General features: G+C 40.7%; 1 protein-coding gene across 1 annotated transcript in view; it reads right to left on the bottom strand.

Moving 5' to 3' along the window:
- LOC124512895 (ABC-type organic anion transporter ABCA8-like) overlaps nucleotides 1–23,214 on the bottom strand; it is a 64,053-nt gene that overhangs the window by 20,663 nt on the left and 20,176 nt on the right. Inside the window, exons 11-21 of the mRNA XM_047080533.1 lie at nucleotides 22,559–22,734; nucleotides 21,995–22,114; nucleotides 21,609–21,747; nucleotides 20,707–20,797; nucleotides 17,357–17,496; nucleotides 13,984–14,103; nucleotides 10,474–10,672; nucleotides 9,814–9,980; nucleotides 6,025–6,158; nucleotides 5,116–5,253; nucleotides 2,047–2,154 (exon numbers count right to left, since the gene is read on the bottom strand). Coding sequence (XP_046936489.1) covers nucleotides 2,047–2,154; nucleotides 5,116–5,253; nucleotides 6,025–6,158; nucleotides 9,814–9,980; nucleotides 10,474–10,672; nucleotides 13,984–14,103; nucleotides 17,357–17,496; nucleotides 20,707–20,797; nucleotides 21,609–21,747; nucleotides 21,995–22,114; nucleotides 22,559–22,734 — 1,532 coding nt within the window. The remainder of the gene's footprint in view (nucleotides 1–2,046; nucleotides 2,155–5,115; nucleotides 5,254–6,024; nucleotides 6,159–9,813; nucleotides 9,981–10,473; nucleotides 10,673–13,983; nucleotides 14,104–17,356; nucleotides 17,497–20,706; nucleotides 20,798–21,608; nucleotides 21,748–21,994; nucleotides 22,115–22,558; nucleotides 22,735–23,214) is intronic.

The raw sequence follows: 23,214 nt of genomic DNA, 5'->3' as shown, positions 1-23,214 counted from the left end.
GAGTATAGAGCATTTACATTACCCCCCCCCCAATTTCCCATGCTCCTTTGCAGTTAATAGCCTTTATCAGGGGTTACAAGAAACCACAGGTCTCCTTTCTGTCACTGCGAATTTATTTTACCTTTCCGAGAATTTCATATAAATGAAATCATTCAGTATTTACTCTTTCCTGTCTTCATTGCCTCAGTGTAATGGTTGTGACCCGTATCCATGCTGATGCATTTATCAGTTGTTCCTTCTTTAGTGCTGCTCAGTAACATCCCCTGGTCTGGCCACCCAAGGATTTCTATCAATTCACAGCTTGATGGAAATCTGGGCTGTTTCAGAGAGTTGGCTATCATGAATAAAGCTGCCAAGAACGTGAATGTACCAGTCTGTATGTGGAAAGAGGTTTTCTTTTCTCCCAGGTAAATACTTAGGAGAGACATTCCGGGCCACACCATAAGTGTATTTTTCACTTTGTAAGACAGCGCCGAATGGCTTAGCAAAGTAACTGTGCATTTTATGTTCCTGCCGATGACGCATTACAGTTCCAGTTTCTCCATATCCTCCCAAACGTGATATTTTCAGTCATGTTCATTTACTCATTTTCGTTCGTGTGTAGAGCTATCTCATGGGGGCTCTTTTCCTGATTACCCATGATATTAGCCATCTTTTCATGGGAGCATTTTCCTTCCACATATCTTCAGTGAAGTATTTGTTCAAATATTTTGCCCATCTTTAAAATTTAGGCTATCTTTTACTACTGAGCTGTAAGAGTTCTTTATCTTCTTAGTACAAAATTTTTTTTTTTTAATATGGAATGCTTCACAAATTTTTGTCTTTTCCTTGTGCAGGGACCATGCAACCCTCCAATTTTCGTTTATGTGCGATACAAATCTTTTGTTAGATGTACGAGTGCTGTGGATATTTTTTCTTCCCAGCCCGAAGCTTTTTATTTTCTTATTGGTGCTTTACAAAGAGCAAAAGGTTTTAACTTTGACGAATTTCAAGTTCTCATTTTCCTTTATGGTATATATGCTCATTCTGCCCCATCTAAGCAAGAAATAATTGCTTACCACAAAACCGACAATTCATTTCAAATAAAATCTGTGTATGGTGGGGGGTGAGTGTTGAGAACACTATTTTTTTTCCTCATACCAATATCAAGTCGTTCTGGTACAATTTGCTGAATTCTCTGGCAGATTTTACTGAAAATCAACTGATAATCTCTGAAATGTCTATTTTGTTTCCTACGCCTATATGACTATCCTAAATAAATACAACACATTCTTCACTCCTATAACTTTGTAGTAAGCCTTGAGGGCAGAAACACAACCCTTCCAACTTTGTTTTTTCTTTTTCTTTTTTTTTTTTTTTCAACGTTTATTTATTTTTGGGACAGAGAGAGACAGAGCATGAATGGGGGAGGGGCAGAGAGAGAGGGAGACACAGAATCGGAAACAGGCTCCACGCTCCGAGGCATCAGCCCAGAGCCCGACGCGGGGCTCGAACTCCCGGACCGCGAGATCGTGACCTGGCTGAAGTCGGATGCTTAACCGACTGCGCCACCCAGGCACCCCTGTTTTTTCTTTTTCAAATTTATTTGGTCTATTCTAGGTGCTGCACATCCATGCAACTTTTAGAATCTTCTCTATCTGTAACCTCTTTATTTATCTCTGCATTTATAAAGACATCAAAAAAAATTTTTGTATCTTAGGATTTATTGCTGAATTGGCTGCTCTATGAAGCATGTATAAATGGACGGGAGGGTGGTACCTGTGTAGCTCAGTCGGTGAGGCATCCGACTTCAGCTCACGTCACGATCTCACGGTTCATGAGTTCAAGCCCTACATCGGGCTCTCCGCTGTCAGCATGGAGCCCGTTTTGGATCCTCTGTCTCCTCTCTCTCTGCCCTCCCCTGCTCGTATGCTCTCTCTCTCAAAAATAAATAAGCATTTAAGAAATGTATAAATAGCCTTGTGAAAAGGCTTGTATAAAAGCCTTGTGGAAGGACTTTCACCTTCACCTTCTAGTTATACAAAGTAATGAAGTTTTCATTATTACCTTATAATCATCGAAGCTGCTCATTGCAATATAAGGAGTACAAGAGGATGCCAAAATCGTCCATAACATGGTATGTTCCCAAAATACAAACGAATTTCTCTCTGACTCCTGAAAATGCAAATATAACGAGCTGAGTAACAAATTCAAAATTTGCTTTCTGGAACACATTAAAAAAAATATTAAACTGATGACATATACTCCCTCCTTAGGTCCCCACTGAGGTTCCCAAACTCTTTCATTTTCCATCCAATTATGCAGCATGACTCTTGGCTCTATACCCAATTACAGGGATAAGGAAAGTGACTCCAAGCATGAGACTGAACTGGTAAGTATTACACCGTTGGGAAACAAAAGAGGGGTGAGATTTTACATTTTCTTATTTTAGGATTCTAAAATGTATTCTGATGTGAAAACAGTAAATAATGACAAGTCACAGTTGGAACATTTCATTTTTCACGGGTATTTAATTACGTCAAATGCGACAGCCTGACTCAAAAATCCTCTCGGATGTTCTGTGGGCACAGTGATGCTAAGTGTCATTCTAGGTACACCGTGAGACCAGAAAAATATTGGTTGAGGCTTCCAAAGTAGAGATAAAGTACAGTACTAGAAAGGGAGGTGGAATCTCCCTGAAAAACCTTGGCACTTGCTCACACACAATGTTGCTCCTGTTTGGAAGAGTCTTTAGCGACAGAAGATGATCTAACTGCCCTGAAAACAGTTCCCACGTTACTTTCGTGATCCACAAAGGTATTTAGTTACACATTGCTGAGAAAAGTTATAACCAGGGGTGTCTGGGTGGCTCAGTTGGTTGGGCAGCCAACTTCAGCTCAGGTCATGATCTCATGGTCCATGAGTCTGTGAGTTCGAGCCCCACATAGGGCTCTGTGCTGACAGCTTGGAGCCTGGAGCCTGCTTCGAGTTCTGTGTCTCCCTCTCTCTCTGCCCTTCCCATTCTCTCTCTCTCTCTCTCTCAGAAATAAACGTTAAAAAAAATTTTTTTTTTAAAGTTATAACCAGAGTCTGGTTATCTTCAGTTTGGCCATCAGAGACACCCTTTCTCACGACACAAAGGTGAGATTTAAGGTTATTGACAGAATCTTTTAAGAACACCTTGCATGCGGGGTGGGTTCAGTACTCAGTGGTAAATCCTTTGACTTGAGCAGGACAGAAGCAAGGTCTGAAACTCCCAAAAACTCTTACCTGAGCAACGCACAGGTAAATCCAAATAGAGTATAACCTGAGTTGCTGGAGATATTAAAGTTCAGATGTTGAGCACATGAAACAAGGTCAAGTAAGGTAGTTAGTTGGTATCGAACTCATCATAGCTAAAACGGAATGTTTCTATTGATGGAAATTTGCTCAACTATGGTATCCTCCCTCAGAAACCAGAAAATGGATAGGAGGTTAATTAAATGAACCATAGCATAGTCTAAAATTAGTACTTGATGAATGACTAAAACTTTTTGCTTTAGTGATTAAGCTTCTTACACACCCTTACTGAAAGGAATTTTTATTTGCTGAATGTACCATGAGGTATGTTGTGAGAAGTCAACTCAAAATCTTACAGGAGTGTGTGAAAATGATGGATACAAGGTCCATTTATATACACATGGGTAAATGGTCTTTAGCCATATATATATTATTCTAAAACCCTAGATTTGAATGGAATATAGATAATTTGCTGACCTCTGACATTCATTTATACATTTAACAAATAAGTTACTTGGTGCTTATCATGTTCTCAGCCTTATCTCAAGGTATAAAATATTCTGTAGGGTTAAACATACATGGTCTCTGGGTTCAAAGAACTCTCTAAGTGGAAGCAATATATTTAGGAAACCATCAAAAAGGAACAATTACAAACTCTAATATGTATTCTGGTTTCCAAACTTACAAGGCTTTGTACACAATCCAATCACATGGGACTTTTTTTTAGAAATAAGGATTTTTTTTTTTCTTTTGCCCCAGGTATGAAAAAGCAGGCAGGCCCAAATAATGAATATTTATTACAAGGAACTGGAATAATTCTAGTGTAACCAGTCTGCAATGTTGGTCTGAACCTTGTCCTAAATTTTTTTCTCTGTAGTATTTCTAAAAGTAATAATAAGACTTCAATTTCTTCCTTTCCCTCCCCTCCCCTTCCCTCCCCTCCCCTTCCCTTCTCTTTCCTTTTCTTCTTTCTGTCTCTCTCCCTCCTTCCTACTTTTGTTATTTTTGCGTTAGTCTCAGTGCTTCCTGACTTCACTTTCATTACCTCACATTCCCTTTGAAAAAGAGTTCTGTTTTGCATTTAAAAAATTAAAGCTCTGGGCACCTGGGTGGCTCAGTCCCTTAAGCATCCGACGTTGGATCAGGTCATGATTTTGCAGTTCATGAGTTCGAGCCCCATGTTGGGCTCTGAGCTGTCAGAGCCTGGGGCCTGTTTCAGATTCTGTGTCTCCCTCTCTCTCTGCACCTCCCCTGCTCATTCTCTGTCTCTGTCTGTCTCTCAAAAATAAATAAAACATTAAAAAAACGTTAAAAAAAAATAAAGCTCCAGGGGCCCCTGGGTGGCTCAGTTGGTAGAGCGTGTGACTCTTATCTTGGGGTTGCTGGGTATAGAGATTACTAAAAACATTGAAGCTCTAAAAAGTGTACTGATTTCTTTCTTTTTTTTTTTTTTAATGGTAACAATTTTCTTTTTTTTTTTCATTTTTTTTTTCAACGTTTATTTATTTTTGGGACAGAGAGAGACAGAGCATGAACGGGGGAGGGGCAGAGAGAGAGGGAGACACAGAATCGGAAACAGGCTCCAGGCTCTGAGCCATCAGCCCAGAGCCCGACGCGGGGCTCGAACTCCCAGACCGCGAGATCGTGACCTGGCTGAAGTCGGACGCTTAACCGACTGTGCCACCCAGGCGCCCCACTGATTTCTTAAAACCAGAGAGCTAGCATGAACCAAGTCGTGATTTATTATGCAGCCATTTACTCAATAAGAACGAGATTGCAGCACTTAAAAGAGTGACCTGGGACATTCTTGGTGCAGGAGAGACCAGATTCCTGATGGAGGAGAGTCAATATACTTACCCTTGAAAATGTACTTCTGTCAGTTTGGATGTGTGCTGATGGCTTAACCATTCCAAGTAGTGCATTACTAATAATATCCATGAGAACTGGGAAGCAATTTAGTCTTTTGGTATTGCATACTAATGAAAATCTGTAACACTAAAATATAAAAAGCAAAATTATAAATTCTCAAAGGTTTTTTTTTTTTTTTGCTAAAGAGGTCAAAATTCAATATCTAAAATTTAAAAAATCCTGTTTTTAAAATGATGCCAAATAGGGGCGCCTGGGTGGCTCAGTCGGTGAAGCGTTCGACTTCGCTCAGGTCATGATCTTGTGGTTTGTGAGTTCGAGCCCCACATCGGGCTCTGTGCTGACAGCTCAGAGCCTGGAGCCTGTTTCCGATTCTGTGTCTCCCTCTCTCTCTGCCCCTCCCTCACTTGTGCTCTATCTCTCTCTATCAAAAATAAATAAATGTAAAAAAAAAATTTTTTTTAAATGGTGTCAAATAAAGCAAAACACAAACCCTGTGTAAGTAAAACAGAACAAGTATATAGACTGAATCTAATTTTCAGGACACCAGACATCTGGGTGAAGGCTAGCATCAAGTATTATTGTTTAAGAATAAAACAGAAGTTTCAGAAAATACGTATTCTAAAATCCTTGAGAGGAAATCTGAGTTCTTTGGACTTAAATATGCACTTGACAGGGGGTATTATATAGTGTTTCTTTTGCTAATACACACAGCTTGTGTTGGTAGACAATGGTTAAAATATGAATTATTCATCATGTTAATGACTACAATTCACTGAGTAATGAATGCAAGCATTCTTTGTTTTTCATTTCATTTCCTGAAGTGGAAAGCTGAGTACATCGATATCGTATTGGTTTTCCACATCTTGGGGAAAAATTGTGAAACAGAGACCAACATACCTTTTCATTACCAGACACTATGATGGCTCCATTATAAGATGGGTCATCTAGGGCATTTTTAGTTCCCAATGTATCCACTTCCAAAGCTATGTTTTGATGCTCCACAGAATGTATAAAGTCATCAATGCTTGCCCCTGCGTTGCAGTTAAATATATTAGGTGTGTCATAAAACTAAGAAAATCAATGTCAAGTTGTCCAATAAAATTTTAATTAATGTCATTATGTGATCCTTACCGTCATATGGACTGTCAGGATAGCTTTCCACGTAAGAACATACTTGTTACTGTGAATTAAAAATCTATTCACTTGTGATGGAGTTTAGTTCATAATATATTTATTTGCTTCTGATTACTGCTAATGTGAAAGGTGAAAGTCTTTTTTTGAGCACCATATGGCATTTGGAATGGTGTTTTTATCTAGAATATTGCAATCAGTGGCCATAAACATTAAGGGTTTAATGACACGGATAATCGCTACTAATCAACTACAAAAATCGCTGAATCTCACTTCACTACTGCGAGATTATTAATTGACTTTCAAAATGTGTCTCGATAACAGCTGTTTGAATGAGGGTAGGAAGAGCTTCATGGACCTTCTCCCAGAAAAGCAACCATAACTTGTAAAAATTACGAAAAATCCAACAAGTTAAAAATCTCTTGATTGTCTTAATGGCACACAGAAAGTGCAAAACAAATTTAAGAAAATCTGGTAAGTTTGGGTAAGAACACTAAAAAACTGGCATTTGAGCTAAAAATCCATACCGTTAGTCCCTATCCTCAATTAGCTTGATAGAAGCTTCACTCTGGATATAGCCAAGAACTCAAGAACACTTCATCAAGCCACGTCTAGGGCTACAGTATCTTCTTGGGAAGAACTGGGATAAGGATGATTTGGCCTTGTTATTTTTGGCCTCACGTGCCTATGATAGAGCTTTCATCTCATAAGTAGGGAGTGGATGGACCGGGACTCCAGTCCTCTCACTACCTGGGGGGATGGAGTTTATGCAACATGGGACTGAAAGGAATAAGAAAGGTTGGTGGCCACTCAGTCCCCTGAAGAGAACTGAATAGCCATTGAAGTTGTGTCCCTTCCTCACACCATACACAAAAATTACGCAAACTGGATCACAGACCTACATGGAAGAACTAAGAGTAAAAACACCTTAGAAGAAAATATAGAAGTAAATCCTTGTGATCTTGGGTTACGTAAAGCTTACCTAGACATGAGACCAAAAGCACAAGCCAGGGAAAAAAATAAGTTGGACCTTGTAAGAATTAAAACATTATAGAGTGTCTGGGTGGCTCAGTTGGTTGAGCATCCAACTCTTGATTTCGGCTCAGGTCACGATCTCAATGGTTGGTGAGTTCAAGGCCCACAATGGGCTCTACGCTGACAGTGCAAAGTCTGCTTGGGATTCTCTCTCTCCCTCTCTCTGCCCCTCCGCCACTCACACTGCCTTTGTCTCAGAAAAAAAAAAAAAAAAGAACTTAAAAAAATTAAAACATTATGCTTCAAAGGACACTAATGAGAAAATGAAAAGGCAATCTACAGGACGAAGCAAAATATTTGCAGAAAACTTGCAACTGATTCTTATTATTCATGGTACATATATTCTATAAAGTCACCACAAACACTGAATTAGTGAATTCTTTATTTTTTTAATGTTTATTCATTTTTGAAAGACAGAGAGAGACAGAGCACAAGCAGAGGTGGGGCAGAGAGAAAGGGGGACACAGAATCTGAAGCAGGCTCCGGGGCTCTGAGCTGTCAGCAACAGAGCCCGATGCGGGGCTCGAACTCATGAACCGCGAGATCATGACCTGAGCCGAAGTCGGACACTCAGACGACTGAGCCACCCAGGCACCCCAAGTGAATTCTTAATTATGGCTTAGGTTCCTGTGAGCCTCTGGTTGCAACAATTTCTTTGACCAATCAAGAGATTGCCATATCTTATATATGTTTTGGTATGTATATTGTTGACTTGTAACAGTGATCTCAAAGCCAACGACACTAATGTATACCTGAACGAAGCTTATTTAACACACATATTTCCTCTGGAAGGTATCTCATGGCCTTCTTGACTCAGGGACACTAGAAAGCACTTGTGCACTCTACTTGGGTGGAAAACGTAGCATTCAATAGACTACAGAAAGGATATTTAGTTACAGTATGAGAGCTGAACAAGGAAACAGAGTATCATCTCAGCTGGAAAGTGTGTATCAGGTGACTCAAACTGTCCACTGATCTGAGCATGTGTGTGAATGATTACAAAAGAGCCATGAGTATTGGTTTTGGGGCCACAAATAAGTTTTACTGACTAGAGAAGTCTGCAAGTACATAACCTGTGAATGATGAGGATCTATTGCATGCGATAAGAGACTTGTATCTAGAATATATAAAGAACACTTAGGATTCAATAAAAAGGACATATGATTCATTGTTTAAATAGGAAGAAAAAAGGCACTTCTGCAAAGACAGATATACAACTGGCCAGTAAGCGCATGGGCAGATGCCTAAGGTCAGTAGCTATTAGCAAAATGCAAATCAAACTACAAGATACTACTTGATTCATACGAAGATGAGTATGACAAAAAAAAAAAAGTCAGGAAATAACAAGTTTGGGTGAAAATGTGTAGAAATTGGAACCCTCACAAATTGCTGGCATAAACGTAAATTGGGGCAGCCCGTTCAAAGAACTTTGGCCTTTCCTCAAAAGGTTAAATATAGCCACCATATGACCCAACAATTCCATTTCTGGGTTTTATACCCCAAAGAAGTGAAAAAAATATGTATGTTCATACAAAAACCTTACATGGACATTTATAGCAGCATTACTCATAATAACCGATAATTTGGAGAAACTATCCATCATCTGATGAAAAATAAAATGTAGCATATTCACACAATGGAATTCTTCCACAATTAAAAAAATACTGAAACATGCTACAACATAGATGAACCTGGAAAACATCACGCTAAGCGAACGAAGTTGGTCATAAAAGGTCATATGTTGTGTAATTCTACTTATATTAAATGTCCAGGGTAACAGAGATCTGTAGAAACAGAAATTTTGTGGTTTCTCAGAGCTGGGGAAGAGTAAGTGGCAATGAGTACTCATGAGCATGGGATTTCTTTTTGAGATAAAAATATTCTTTAAAAAATTTTTTAAAAAAAAGTTTTGATATAAAAATATTCCAAAAAAATGAATTGTACTGAGAGTTACACAATTCTGTGAAATACACTGAAAACCACTGGACTGTATCCTTGGAATAAATGGAATAGCACATGAATTCTAGCTCCAGCTGTTACAAATGTGTCTTTTTTAATGTTTATTTATTTATTCTGAGAGAGAAAGATAAAGGTTGAGCAGGGGAGGGGCAGAGAGAGAGAGAGAGAGAGAGAGAGAGAAACAGAAATAGAGAATCCCAAGCAGGCTCCGCGCTGTCAGCACAGAACCCAACACGGGGCTTGAACTCATGAACTGTGAGATCATGACCTGAGCTGAAATCAAGAGTTGGATGCTTAACTGACTGAGCCATCCAGGCGCCCCACAAATGTGTTTTTTTGATACAAATGCTTTCATTTTGCCCACAGCCACCAGAAAGTTTATGTCTCCTTGGCAAGTCCTTTCCTAGTCCCTTTACCTTCCTGGACTTGCACTCACCCTCCTCAAGCCTCATAAACAGTTTTATACGGAGGAAGTCAAAAGTCTCTTTTTCTCTCTCGCATGCTTTATGTTTCTCTTAACCGTGAATGCACTTGGGAATGGAGTATTCGCCACATTATTACCTGTTTTGTTGATGATCAGTAATCCGGTGAGAGGATCACGTGGCTGTTGTCCAGGAGCCAGGAAGTACAAACGAGGAGAAAGTTCCCAAGTGTAGCTCTGTTGATACACTTTCATGGTGATGATCTCCGTGAGAAGAGGGCAAACTCCAAATCCGAGAATCAAGAGCCTACCCAGGAGAAAAGTGCCAGTGTGAATGCACAGTCATTTCTTAACCTTTAAAGCTGCCTGAGCAGATTAGAACGTGATACCATCAAGAATTTATGGAAATTCAACACAGAGCTCTCGGACTCTTTTCTTGAGTATTTTGCCCTTTGCCTACCCCTAAAATTACATTTTTTAAAAGGTTTATTCATTTTTCAGAGACAGAGAGAGACAAAGCGTGAGTGGCGGAGGGGCAGAGCGAGAGGGAGACCCAGAATCCAAAGCAGGCTCCAGGCTCTGAGCTGTCAGCACAGAGCCTGAAGTGAGGCTCGAACCCACAAACCGTGAGATGGTGACCTGAGCCAAAGTCGGACCCTTAACCGACTGAGCCACCCAGGCGCCCCCCCCCCCACCTTATTTTTATTTTTTGATGGTCTTCTCTCGCTTTTACATCTTAGATTTGTTTTCTTAATGTATTGACTGAACCCCCCCCCCCCCCGTGGCACTCTGACACTCACAGTGATAAAAGAGCTTTCCTTTCATGCTTTAATTTCAACAAGCGAACCCTTGCGATCGCACAGATTTGCTGTCTCCAAAGAGCCATTCCGCCTATGGTCTGGCTTATCTCATTAAGCGAACTGAGAACTTGCTCTGTCTCAACAAGCCTCTCTGTATCTCCAGCTCTTTCTGACGGGGCTTCTCCCCACGTGGCAATATCTGCAAAATACGAAAAAACGCAATTCATAAAACTGGGCTTCAGGTGGACGTTATGGAGCCTACTGCATGTAGGAGCTTGTGTCGTCCACACTGCTAGAGTCTTCTGCGTAACCGTGGGCGTTGTGTGGTGCTATTGGCAGCCGCCATGAGCGAGAAACATGCATGGAAGTTTGATGCCTTGAACAAAAGGAGTAGAAAGGAGATCTTGGATCATTTGGCTACAGACAACACATTCAAGAGGTCAGGGCAAATACGCGAGATCGTAGCGTGCCTATAGGTGTCACTTGCAAGGGAAAAATAATCTCAGGTGTTCGCCTAGAGAAACAACCTGCGAATTGACATGCTACAAACGGGATTAACCGTTAATTGTTGGCACTGGTGGGACTTCAAATCTGTTCGCACCACTGGAGGCTGCACTCTTGTATATGCCCGACAGTCTTTGGAGACTCAGGATGCTGTCCATTGTATGGTGTTAAAACAAGCCTGATATCAAACCTCAGAAAGCACACACCCATAAATGTTCAACCACAGACACAAAAACACACCATTCCAGTTACTATTGAAGAAGATGTAAAGATCTTATACAAGGTAGGGGCCAACAGTATATTAAAAGAATAATTCAGGGATCTCCTGCTTCCAAGAGACTGTCACCTCTCTTACCAAGAGAATATACCAGTTATTTTTAACCCATCAGATAAGAGCATAAAGAAAATTAAAAAAAAATTTTTTTTTTCCATAAAGGGAAGACTCATTCCGAGGGAGATGATACCCAAGGCTCCTTTCATCCTAGGGGCATGGGAAAAGGAAAGAACCACTTTAGATATGAATAAGGAGAGGGCATTGAACAAACTCTTATGGTCACATATGGGCTGGTAGGACAGACGAGAGTCACGTGGTACTCAAGTCCCAAAATGAATTTACATCATTTACCAATCCTTTCCCATGAGAACTTCACCAAATACATGGGAACAGCACACCAAAGGCTGGAGATGGGAAGGAAAAGCTGAGAAAGATCCATGCTAAAGTGCAGAGACTCTTTACTTATGGAAGACATCGTCAAGGTACATGGGGCCTTCCTCTGTGAAGGAAATCCACCAGGGGCTGGCTACAGGACACACGAGCAGAAAGAGATATACTGAGGTAGAATGGATCTTGGCTGGGTACAATACACTGGCATGCTGACATCTGGGTGTAGGGTGGAAAGGTGGAGAGATCTCCCAAGGCATGGTAAGCCATGGTCAAGCATGGAGAGTCAGGTTCACTCCCCAGTAGCAGAAAAGCCGAAAACCCCCAAAAACAAGTAAACAAAAAGTGATAGCAAGCTGAAAATCAGGTAGATATCATTTCTTGTTGAGAAATTTGCGGCTGTATAACAGAGGGAGCTCTAGAATTTTGCGTGTGCTGGAATATGATTTATGTGTCAACAGCAATAACATCTAGGAAATCCACAAATGTTTGTACATCGAATGACGCATTTATAAATCACCAAGTACAGGAAAACCTTGGATTGCAAGTAACTTGTTTAGTGAGACAAGCAAACGTTTCCAATAAATTTTAACTTGATACACGAGTGGTGCCTTGCAGTATGAATACAATGTGGTGCCAAGCGTCACATGATCACAACTGAGCCAATGGTTCCTGAAATTCGCTTTGATAGATGAGTGCTTTGGATTACAAGTACATTTCCGAAACAAATTATGCTCACAAACCAAAGTTTTACTGTATTTCAATAATGTCTCATCAAATAGGGGATATAATTAGAGATGTAAAAATTATTTAAGATAACCAAATAGAGATTTGAGTTGAAAACTGCATGAACCTATTTTAAAAGTTCACTGAAGGGGCCCCTGGGTGGCTCAGTCGGTTAAGCGTCCGACTTCGGCTCAGGCCGTGATCTCACAGTTTGTGAGTTCGAGCCCCACGTCGGGCTCTGTGCTGACAGCTCAGAGCCTGGAGCTTGCTTCGGATTCTGTGTCTCCCTCTCTCTCTCTGACCCTCCCCCGTTCATGCTCCGTGTCTCTCTGTCTCAAACATAAACAACCATTAAAAAAAAAAAAGTTCACTAAAAAAAAAAAGCTCCACAGATTTCTTTCGGCGGAAGAAAGAAATCAGTGAACATGACCCAAAAGTGAGATAATTTAGTTTAAAGAACAGAAAGAAAACATAATGAAAAAAAAAAAAGTCTCAGAGAAATGGGAGACACGATCAAGCATTCTAACGTGCATGACCACATATACTGGGTTAATGGGAGTTCCAGACGCAGAGTTTAGAGAAAAAGGGTCAGAAATTATAGTTGAAAAAATAATGGCTATAACAACTTCCCACATTCGATGAAAAACATTCACTACACATATAAGAAATTCACTAGACTCCCAGTGGGATAAATGTGAGATCGACACCTAAAGACATCACAGTCAAGGTGTCAAAAGCCAAGGCCAAAAACAAAAAAAAAAGGATCTTGAAAGCAGCAGGGGGAAAAAACAAGTTATCGCCCAGAAGATATTCTCTGTAAAATCTAAAGCTGGCTTCTCATCAGAAACCAGGGAGGCCATATTCAGAATGCTTGAAGAGAAGAATTTCATTTAAAAAATTTTTTTTTTCAACGTTTATTTATTTTTGGGACAGAGAGAGACAGAGCATGAACGGGGGAGGGGCAGAGAGAGAGGGAGACACAGAATCGGAAACAGGCTCCAGGCTCCGAGCCATCAGCCCAGAGCCCGACGCAGGGCTCGAACTCACGGACCGCGAGATCGTGACCTGGCTGAAGTCGGACGCTTAACCGACTGCGCCACCCAGGCGCCCCGAAGAGAGGAATTTCAAATAAATACACTTAAAATAAATTTAATGAATTTAAAATAAATAAAATAAATGTGCTGACAGCTCAGAGGCTGGAGCCTGTTTCGGATTCTGTGTCTTCCTCTCTCTCTGCCCTTCCCCCACTCACGCTCTATCTCTCTCTGTCTCTCAGAAATAAATAAATGTAAAAAAAATTTTTTTAAAAACATTAAAAACAAAGTTTTAAAAAATAATACATGTTTTGTCTGAAATTGCTCTTGGGAAATGGGATGAAGGATGAATGAGCCTTGGATAGAAGAAAATGGGCCAGCTTTAATAACAAGGCAATATTGACAGGAAAGGTAAAATGTGACAGGAATTCAGTCTGGCTCCATTCATCCTTGTCTAGGAAAGGCCTTGATCATCACGGAACCCCACATTTTGTAATCACATCTATGTAACAGTGTTTTACGGAAATAGATACTGCACTAGGTGCTGTGAATACCTTGACACGATCAGTCACGCATTTTATTTACCTGATTCATCAACAGCTGATTTTCCTTCTAGTTTCAGGAACACTTCGTTCAAGGTTGTCATGGAAACACCGTAATTCTCGATTCCAAGGCCAGGACGCCTATCCAGGTCCTCGTAAAGTGCTGAAGAACACGTACAGTAGCAAATCAAAACTATGAAAATCACAAGTGAAGACAACTTTTCATGCGACAAAGCACAAAGGTATGAAATAAAACTTTACATTTTAAAAGCTAACATTTCATAGTAAGTACTTACACTTCAAATACTGTATTTTAAAATGTATATTGTGACAGCTCATATATTAACCTCCTTTGATCAAATAATAATTTATAGTCATTTATATTTATGTTAAAATTTCATTTTAGGGGTGCCCAGGTTGGTCAGTTGAGCATCTGACTTTGGCTCAGGTCGTGATCTCGTGGTTTTTGAGTTCGAGCCCCGGCGTCGGGCTCTGTGCTGACAGCTCAGAGCCTGGATGGAGCCTGCTTCAGATCCTGTGTCTCCCTCTCTCTCTGCCCCTCCGCTGTTCATGCTCTGCCTCTCTTTCTCTCTCTCTCTCAAAACTAAATAAACATTTAAAAAATTTAAAAAAAAATTTTGAAGTTTGTTTTTAACTTAATTATGGTAACTTTTAACATTTAATGAACAGGGGAACTCCGGGTTTTTTCAACTCTAATTAACTGAAGACTCTTTTCAGGGCCATTTGTGCTTTAGCCAACAAAACGGAGAGAACTAATTATTTGAGGATTGGTACGATGGTACAGAACCTTCTTCAGTTCCAAAAAACTTTTTAAAGGAAGGACATGAATAATAAATCTTTTATTTTTTTTAAATTTTTTTTATTTCTGCTTTTGACTGTGGAAGAAACAATTCACAAGATGTCATCAAGAACGCAGAACGGACTCAGGGCATCTTGTCGTAGTGGGAAACTGGAGGTTGGTGCCTCCTCCAGCGATGCTCTGTCCCTGCCCCCTTTAGTTCGTTGACCAAAGCCACTTTTGCATCAGCCACTGTTCTTAATATAATGAACACTGTCTCTGCCTGTCTGGATCTGAATAATAGCAGCTAATTAAATGAAGCCTGAATTGAAACCTAATTTTAAATCCTAGCAGGATTACAGAAGTCCTGAGCCTTCCACCTATAGTTTCTCCCTGGGCAAAAGGAGAAGTTAAAAGCTTTCTGTCTTTATCAGAGTCCTATGTATGGAAAGGCAGGAAAGAGGTGAGATTCAAACTGCTAATGAGTGGTTTGTGTCATTCTTCACTTTCCCTAAAATTGGACAAACCTCCTCCAAATTGTAACGACTGTGAAAACACATTAATCGGGATTTGATTAACATCTCGCCCCATGGCTCTAAGGAACGCCTGTGCTGTCGCCATAAAACGTATATGTGAATGACTTTGTGGGGTTAATCTATGTGTCTGTTAACCACACGTATGGCCCAGTTAATTTCTTCCACCATCCAGTGTGGCCCTCCTAGAGGGCCTCTCTACCAGGGAGCAGGTTTTCTGAATGACATATAATAAATGCACTTTTTCTTTCTCTTTTAATTCAACTTGTTATGTTGAGCTCATTTTAGGTTCCCGAGCAGTTGTAAAAAAAATAATACAGAGAGATCTGTACCCTTCACTCCGTGTCCCCCAACGGTAATATCTTAAAAAGCCACAGTACAATGATCACAACCACCCTAGTGAAAATACAATCGAGATACAGCACATTTCCGGGGTGCCTGGGGGGCTCCGTTGGTTAAGTGTCCGACTCTCGGTTTTGGCTCAGGTCATGATCTCACGGTTCGCGGGTTTGAGCCGCACGTCAGGCCCTGTCTGCACTGACGGTGCAGAGCCTCCTTGGGATTCTCTCTCTCTCCCCCCCCCCCCTCTGCCCCTCCCCTGCTCATGCTCGATATCTCTCCCTCTCAAAATAAATAGACATTTAAGAAAAAGATACAGAATATTCCCATCCCCACAAAGATCATGCTACCCATTTACAGCCGCAACCATCTCTCCTCATTCCGTCTTTTCCCAACCCTATGGCAACTATTAATCCCTCCTCCATTTTTATAATTCTGCCATTTCAAGAATGTTCTACAAACTGAGTCATAGTATGTTTTCTTTTAGGATTGGCTATTTCCACTGAAGATGGTTCTCTGAATATTCATCCAGGTTGTTGCATATGCCAGTCGGTGGCTTGTTCCTTTTTACTGCTGAGTGGCAATGCAATGTCACGATAGTTCTGGAATTGAACCCTTTACTTGTTAAAGGGCATCTGGGTGGTTTCGGCTGCTGTCTGTTCCAGATAAAGCTGCCATAAACATTCACGTACAGGGGTTCTGTGTGCATATGTTTTCATGGCTTGAAGATTTTTCTCTTATTTTTAAAACATTTTATGGTTTTACATTTTCCTTTTAAGTCCACGATTTATATTAAGCTGATTTCTACCTAAGGTAGAAGATTTAGATAAAGGTTCACGTTTATGCCTGTGGGTCCACGTGCTCCCATTTGTTGAAAAGGTTATCTTTCCTCCGTTGAATTGCTTTTCCACTTCTGTCGAAAATCGGCCTGGCGTATCTCTGTGGGTCTGTTTCTGGATTCTCTATTCCGTTCTGTCTACGTGTCTATCACTCTGCCGATATCACACAAACCTGATTATTACAGTTTACGTGGTGCCATTACTCACTCTCTGGCTCAGCACACACAAAAAACACAGCTGCCTGCTTCCAAAGAGTTGATGGCAGCCCTCTGGAATCTCTGACCAGGCTGATTGCCAGTGTCCCCTTTCCTTCAGAAAGCCAGCCTGTGAAGCCCAGGAGAGGTGCCCGCTTTACGTAATGTGCAGACATCCACACAGAGTGTGAAGGAAGAGGAGACATCAGTGGGAGATGCTCCCGACGAAGAAACAAGACAAACTTCCAGAAACAGACCTTCGTAAGTGAAGCTTTATGATTTACCCGACAAAGAATTCAAAATGGCGGTCCTAAAGTAAACTTTTATGTATTGGCATAAAAACCCCAAAGCTATCACAAAAATCCTGTCGAGAACGAAAAGGACCAATCACGGGGCTGTTTAACGTAATGGCTAAGCCAGACGTTTTCAACCACTTGTGTTCATTCACAGTTACGAACACTAGAAGATTCTGCTATGCACCACAGAGGGAATGAATGACTTAAAGAGTTCCCTGAAATGCCCAGACATTGCAATGCAACTACTGAAATATAATATTTCCTACAATCGATAAAATCATCCAACCACTCACTGTCTTATTCTTTGCATCATGTTTCAAATGCCTGAACACATTGTAAGCTCTCAATATATGCTGTAAGAATTATCATTATGATTATAAATATTATTTACACATTTCATTTCACAGTGTGCTTACCTGGAAATTTACTTGTTCTTTCCAAGGGCAATGTGTAGACAAGTTTTCCTTCACTTTCCGCTGATAATTTGGCATCGGGGATGTGCTGTTTAACCAGCGATGTTATTTTTTCCTGAACACACATTTCATTCAACTGCAAACTGGTGTTTGAAAAATAAAAAAGAAAGATATATGTGATTTGACACAGTCTTCAATAGCATGAAGAAAATGACTTCTATGCAAGAGATAGGCCATTCAAACATGAAATAAAGGGGGAAAAATCTCAGATCGTATAAATGTAATAGGAGAAGGCAGAGGGAGCTAATCAGAACCACTGGTCAGGTTATTTAGAGATGACGCCCAGAGCAAGTTAATATTGACTCAAGTCCTTAAAAGGAGAACAGTGGCAGAGTAGAGACAGCAGGGACACAGCAGGACTACACAAAGGGGAAAATGGTGAAGATTTTTCAAAGGGAGTTTAATTTGGCTGAATAGGATTACCGTATTGGGAAAACAGAAGGGGATTTTGATAGGCAGGGACAAAACAGTTTCCGTTCTTCAACTGGCTCTTCCATACAAATTTATTAAGTTCTTAGTATGTGACAAAAACTTCCCTAAATGCTGAGGGTACAGCGGTGAATAAAAGCGCTGCCCTATTCTTAGGGAGTTTACTGTCTGGTGGGGAGACAGGGAGAAAACAAGTAAACAAACAGAAAAATAAATGATTAGTAGTAAATGCAATAGTAGTAAATGCTCTGAAAGAAATGGGGTACAGACAGAAATGAATTGTGGATGAATGTGGGTGTGAGTCGTTGAGATCACTGATTTTTGCTCTCTTTGCGGTGCTAACCCCAGAACTTTGACCAAGAACACAGAATCATAGAGAAGAACAGTCTACCCATTAAAAAATACCATGGGTATTTCCGTAATGTAGAAAAACAAACAAAAACGTATGAGTCCAGGTTTTAAAGTATACAATAGACAAATACCAGTAGTGACTTGCCTTCTAAACTCGGTTTTGCCGTTTGAAGTGTGCTGCTTGCCCTATCTGGACAGTCTGCTCATTAGCAAAATGGAATAACGATTCCTGACGTTTAAGGCTGTCCGAAGAACTGGGTAATAGTGATGTCTGTACTTAGTAAGTCCTTTAAACAAGGCTTTTTTAGGGGCACCTTGGTGGCTCAGTCGGTTGAGCATCCAACTCTTGATTTCGGCTCAGGTCACGGTCTCACAGTTCAGGTCACGGTCTCACGGTTTGTGGGTTTGAGCCCCGACCAAGTTCTGCGCTGACGGCACGGAGCCTGCTTGGGCTTCTGTTTCTCCTCTCTGCCCCTCACCTGCCTGTATTCTCTCTATCTCAACATACACAAATAAACTTTCTTTTTAAAAAAATGGCTATTTTATTTGATCAAACGCTTACATCGAAACTACGCCTACTGGTGCGTATTAAGAACAAATGAGAATCCCTTCCATTTTTAGAGGCAGTGAAACTCACTGAGAGAATGAAGCAGAAAAAAAAACAACTAAATAACACCCCGCAAATCGTAACTGTTCTCCATGGTGCTGCTGCCCCCTGAAATAAAAACAATTTAATAGATACGTCTTGGTTACTTACAACAACTTGTGCTGGGCACCAGAGAGGACTGAGGGAGCAGAAAATGTACTACCCTCCTCGGGGAGCCTATAGCTCAGAAATGGAGGGCAGTAGGCTCGTTTCTGAAAACGGAATACGTGGTAAATGTTTTAGGCTTTGCGGCCAGTCGGTCTCTCCTGCAAATCTTCGACATTGCTGCTGCAACGTGGAAACAGGCCACGGGCGATACCTAAACACCCGGGTATGCAGGGATCCTGACCAGCGTTTTTTTGCTTAGAGAACACGTTCTGTTTCGATGCTCTGTATGAGGCGCGACGTCATTTGCTCTTCTCTGACCTTTACTTGCAACTGGGAATTGTTATGCCCACTTGGTAAGCGAGGAAACCGAGTTGCAGAGAGCTTAATTCATTTCCAAGAAGCAACTCAAACAACGTGCCTGGGGAAATGAAACACCGGGACGATACACGGAGCTGGAAGATTAGCAAAAGCTACACGAGACAGCATTCAAATAACTGCATAGGACGAAAACAGGCGGGAATCGACCCAAGAAAACTGCCAGCCTCTGGAAATAACCTCGGACAAGGGGAAATGTAGGTCACGACAGGCGTGTGCAATGAACAATGTGTATTTCTTTCTTTTTTTCTTGAGAGACAGGGAGAGAACAGGAGCGGGGGAGGGGCAGAGGGAGGCAGAGAGAAAATCTTAAGCAGGCTCCATCCAACCTCAGTGCCGTGCCGGACATGGGGCTCGATCCCACGACCGTGAGATCAGTCTGAGCCAAAATAAAGAGTCAGACACTCAACCAACTGAGCCACCCAGGCGCCCTGCATATTTAATTTTTAACTAAAGGCGAGTAATATGGAAGTCACAATAGGGTGGGCCACACCAGTTTCATATGACAACAAAATTTGGATTATGACAGATAAAATGGAGCCATTAATGTTTTTTTGTTTCTTGTGTCATATATATATATATATATATTCACACACACACACATATATATATATATATTTAAGTTACAGATGCCGTAAGTTAGAGCTATACTTTTGACAAACTGGCCAATTCATGAATAAACATTAATTCATGTTATTCATTAATTCATAAATAAACATTAATTTAAAATACAGATCTGGATATTAGCCTTCAAAGTTAAAAATATCCAGATTCAATTCCTGGCTCTCTCACTTACGAACCTAGGGGCACTCTACGTTTATCTGTAGAATAAAAATAGCAATAGTTTCTATCTCAAAAGACTCAAGATTTAAATACAACGATGGTACGCATCTTCTCTCTGAATGACTCCATCAACCCCAGTTGATTGAAAATAATGATAAAAATAAAATGAAGAGGACGGAGAGAAGAGCAAGCACATGAACAGCCCCACTGAGAGATCAAGTAGAAGCAAGGAGCCTACTCAGGAAACGATGTTAACACGTGGGTGAGCGGGGAGAAGGGTGGATAATACCACGTGTCAGCCGTGAAAGTTCCTTCAATCCAAACCTTCCTTAACAGCGTGCTGTGGATGGATTTTCTCTCACATTTATCTCGGCTTTTTTGTTATCTTGTATTTTCAGTCTCTAAAATCTACCCCTCAACCTCTCTCCTATATACAGACCAATTCCATATATGTGTGTAAATATCTCCACATAGGCACATGCAAATATCGGTGTGGGACAAAGAAAGAGTTTCACCTGTGCTGTAATGTATTCATTCCATCAAACATCGTGCTTACATCATGTGCCTTTCTCAGTTTCCCAGCCTCCTCATGTGGCTCTACCTTAAGTGATATCCAATGCCCCATTTCTTCTTGAGGAACAGAGAAGAGCCTGCACACTTCAGCTTCCCGCTGGAGAGAAACACTTTCCGATCTGAAAAGGAAGAAGCAAAGAAGAAAGTTTCGTAAGAAGTCGTCCACTCTTTCCCAAGAGGTAACCATGATTCTACTCTAATTGAGGAGCTTCCACATTTTCTTTATTGTGTGTGTTTGAAGTTTATTTATTTGTTTATTTGTCTGTTGGTTTGTTGGTTTAGAGGGCATGGGAGCGACTGGGAGAAAGGGAGAGAATCCCAAGCAGGTTCCACGCTGTTAGAGCAGAGCCTGAAGCAGGGTTTGACCTCATGAACCGTGAGATCATGACCTGCGCTGAAATCAAGAGTTGGACGCTTAACGGACTGAGCCACCCAGGCACCCCTGCATTTTCAAATACAGTGCTTCATAAAAACTCATTGAAACAGGCACACTTTAATCTTACTTGTAGACTTTAGCCTATTGTTTTGCCATCTAACCACTCCGGGAGGTTATGTGAATACGTCTTTTAATATAGACTGTTGTTGCACTATTTTCATGGACCAAACCATTATTCGAATATGTCAAGTCAGTGTACCTTAACTTTGAGTAAAAGGATTAATGTATTAGAATACAGACTCTCACTTCACAATAATTGAGTTTCCTGGCAGATTATGCCCTTGTAACATCAAATGATAGAAAATTCTAGGAGACACACGGAAAAGGTTGGGAGTGAGACTCGTCGGGCCCCGTTCATATCATTACCAGCTGTTCGGATTGCCAGGTACAACTAGATGACCAGATTATAAAATACAGCTGCTCAGGATACAAATCCATATTTCCCAAGTCTCATAAAGACCTCATGATGACACTTAAAGGAAATCGGCAGTTACCAGCCAGGATGTCAGCCTCATCCATGAACTGGGTACTAAAGAGGACCACACGGTCTGCTTTCCACTCCTTCAGGAGGTTCCACACAAGGTGCCTTGAAAAGGGATCCAGTCCCGCAGTTGGTTCGTCCAATAGGAAAACCTACCGAGGAGGGATGTATATAAAGTGTGTTTCCAGTAAAGCACGGTTCTTCCAGAAAACACGCAGAAACCACATTACTTACATAAATTTAAAAGGATACGGTAGTTAAGATTTTGTTCTCATATTTCACGTTCTATCATCAATCCCTTGGCATAGATGTCCTTTGCAAATAAAAGGTTTGAACCACTACCAAAGTTTCATTTTTGAAATTTTGAATTCATCTCCAAATTTAGTCTGACTTACTTACCTGAGGATCTCCTAAAATGGCAATCGCAAAGCTGAGTTTTCTTTTCTGTCCGCCACTTAAGTTTTGAGCAAGGACGTTCTGGATGTTTTTCATCTCCAACTCCAGCAAAACTCTTTGTATCTAACCGAATAAGAAGCTTTATGTCACAAATCAAGATTTTGTTTCTTTTCTTGTTAAATTTGAAAACGCAAGGCTGTAAGGTGTAATGGCTCAAAGCATGGAACCTGAGGCGGCTGCCTGGATTAGAATACCACTCCACTTTAACTAGCTGCATAATCTTGATCCTGAACCTCAGTTTCCACGTGTGTAAAATGGGGATGGTAACAGTACTTATTTCTTAGAGTGGTTGTGAGGAATCGGCCAATTATTCTCTTTGAAGTTAAGGATACTGCTTGGCACGCTGTAAGTTACACATAAATGTTAGCTGTTATCTAAGTTCGATTTCGTCGAACACTTATACGTGATTTGCACCAATATAATTTAATGAAAGCATAAAGAACTCAGTACAAACAGAGTTCACAATCTCTTTTTGACCCATACATTAATTCTGACATGTTTCTGTACCTCTTTGTCCAGTTCATGTGGCCGAATTCCTTTTATTTTAGCAAACAGCCTGAGATTTTCTTTCACGGTGAGGAAATCAAAGTGCACGTTGGATTGCGGACAAATCCCAGTGAGCTTGCTGATATTATCGAGGTCAGCCATTTCTGAAAGTTTATTATTATAAATGGTGACTGAACCTACAATAAAGGCTAAGAGTTAATATCAGAGGAATGCTTGAATTGAGATCTTTCTAGACAGACTCTTACTTATAGAGAACAAACTGATGGTTATCAGAGGGGAGGTGGGTGGGGGGGATGGGTGAAACAGGTGATGGGGATTCAGGGGTGCAGCTGTCGTAAGGAGTACTGGGTGTTGCATGAAGTGTCGAATCACTATATTGTATACCTGAAACTCACTTTACACTGTATGTGAACTAACTGGAAATGAAACAAAAAGTTAAGAAAAGAAAGATCTATCTAGATGAAAAATCACTATATATTTATCAATTACATTTTAGATACACGATTTTCTCTCCAAGGTTTATATAACGTAGGCATTATGAACTTCTGTTTTGGTCGTGTGGTATACTGGAAGAAAACAGAAAGTCCCATCTGCAGCTTTACCATCAAGATGTTATCTATTTTTTCACCCTTCACATTTAGGCTTGGCGATATAAT

Source organism: Lynx rufus, unplaced genomic scaffold (assembly GCF_022079265.1).
Source record: "Lynx rufus isolate CCGP_SWC_20201006 ecotype Redwood Valley unplaced genomic scaffold, mLynRuf1.p SCAF_18, whole genome shotgun sequence".
NCBI lineage: Eukaryota > Metazoa > Chordata > Mammalia > Carnivora > Felidae > Lynx > Lynx rufus.
The sequence above is the reverse complement of the archived record's forward strand: the minus strand, read 5'-3'. Positions and strand labels throughout refer to the sequence as shown.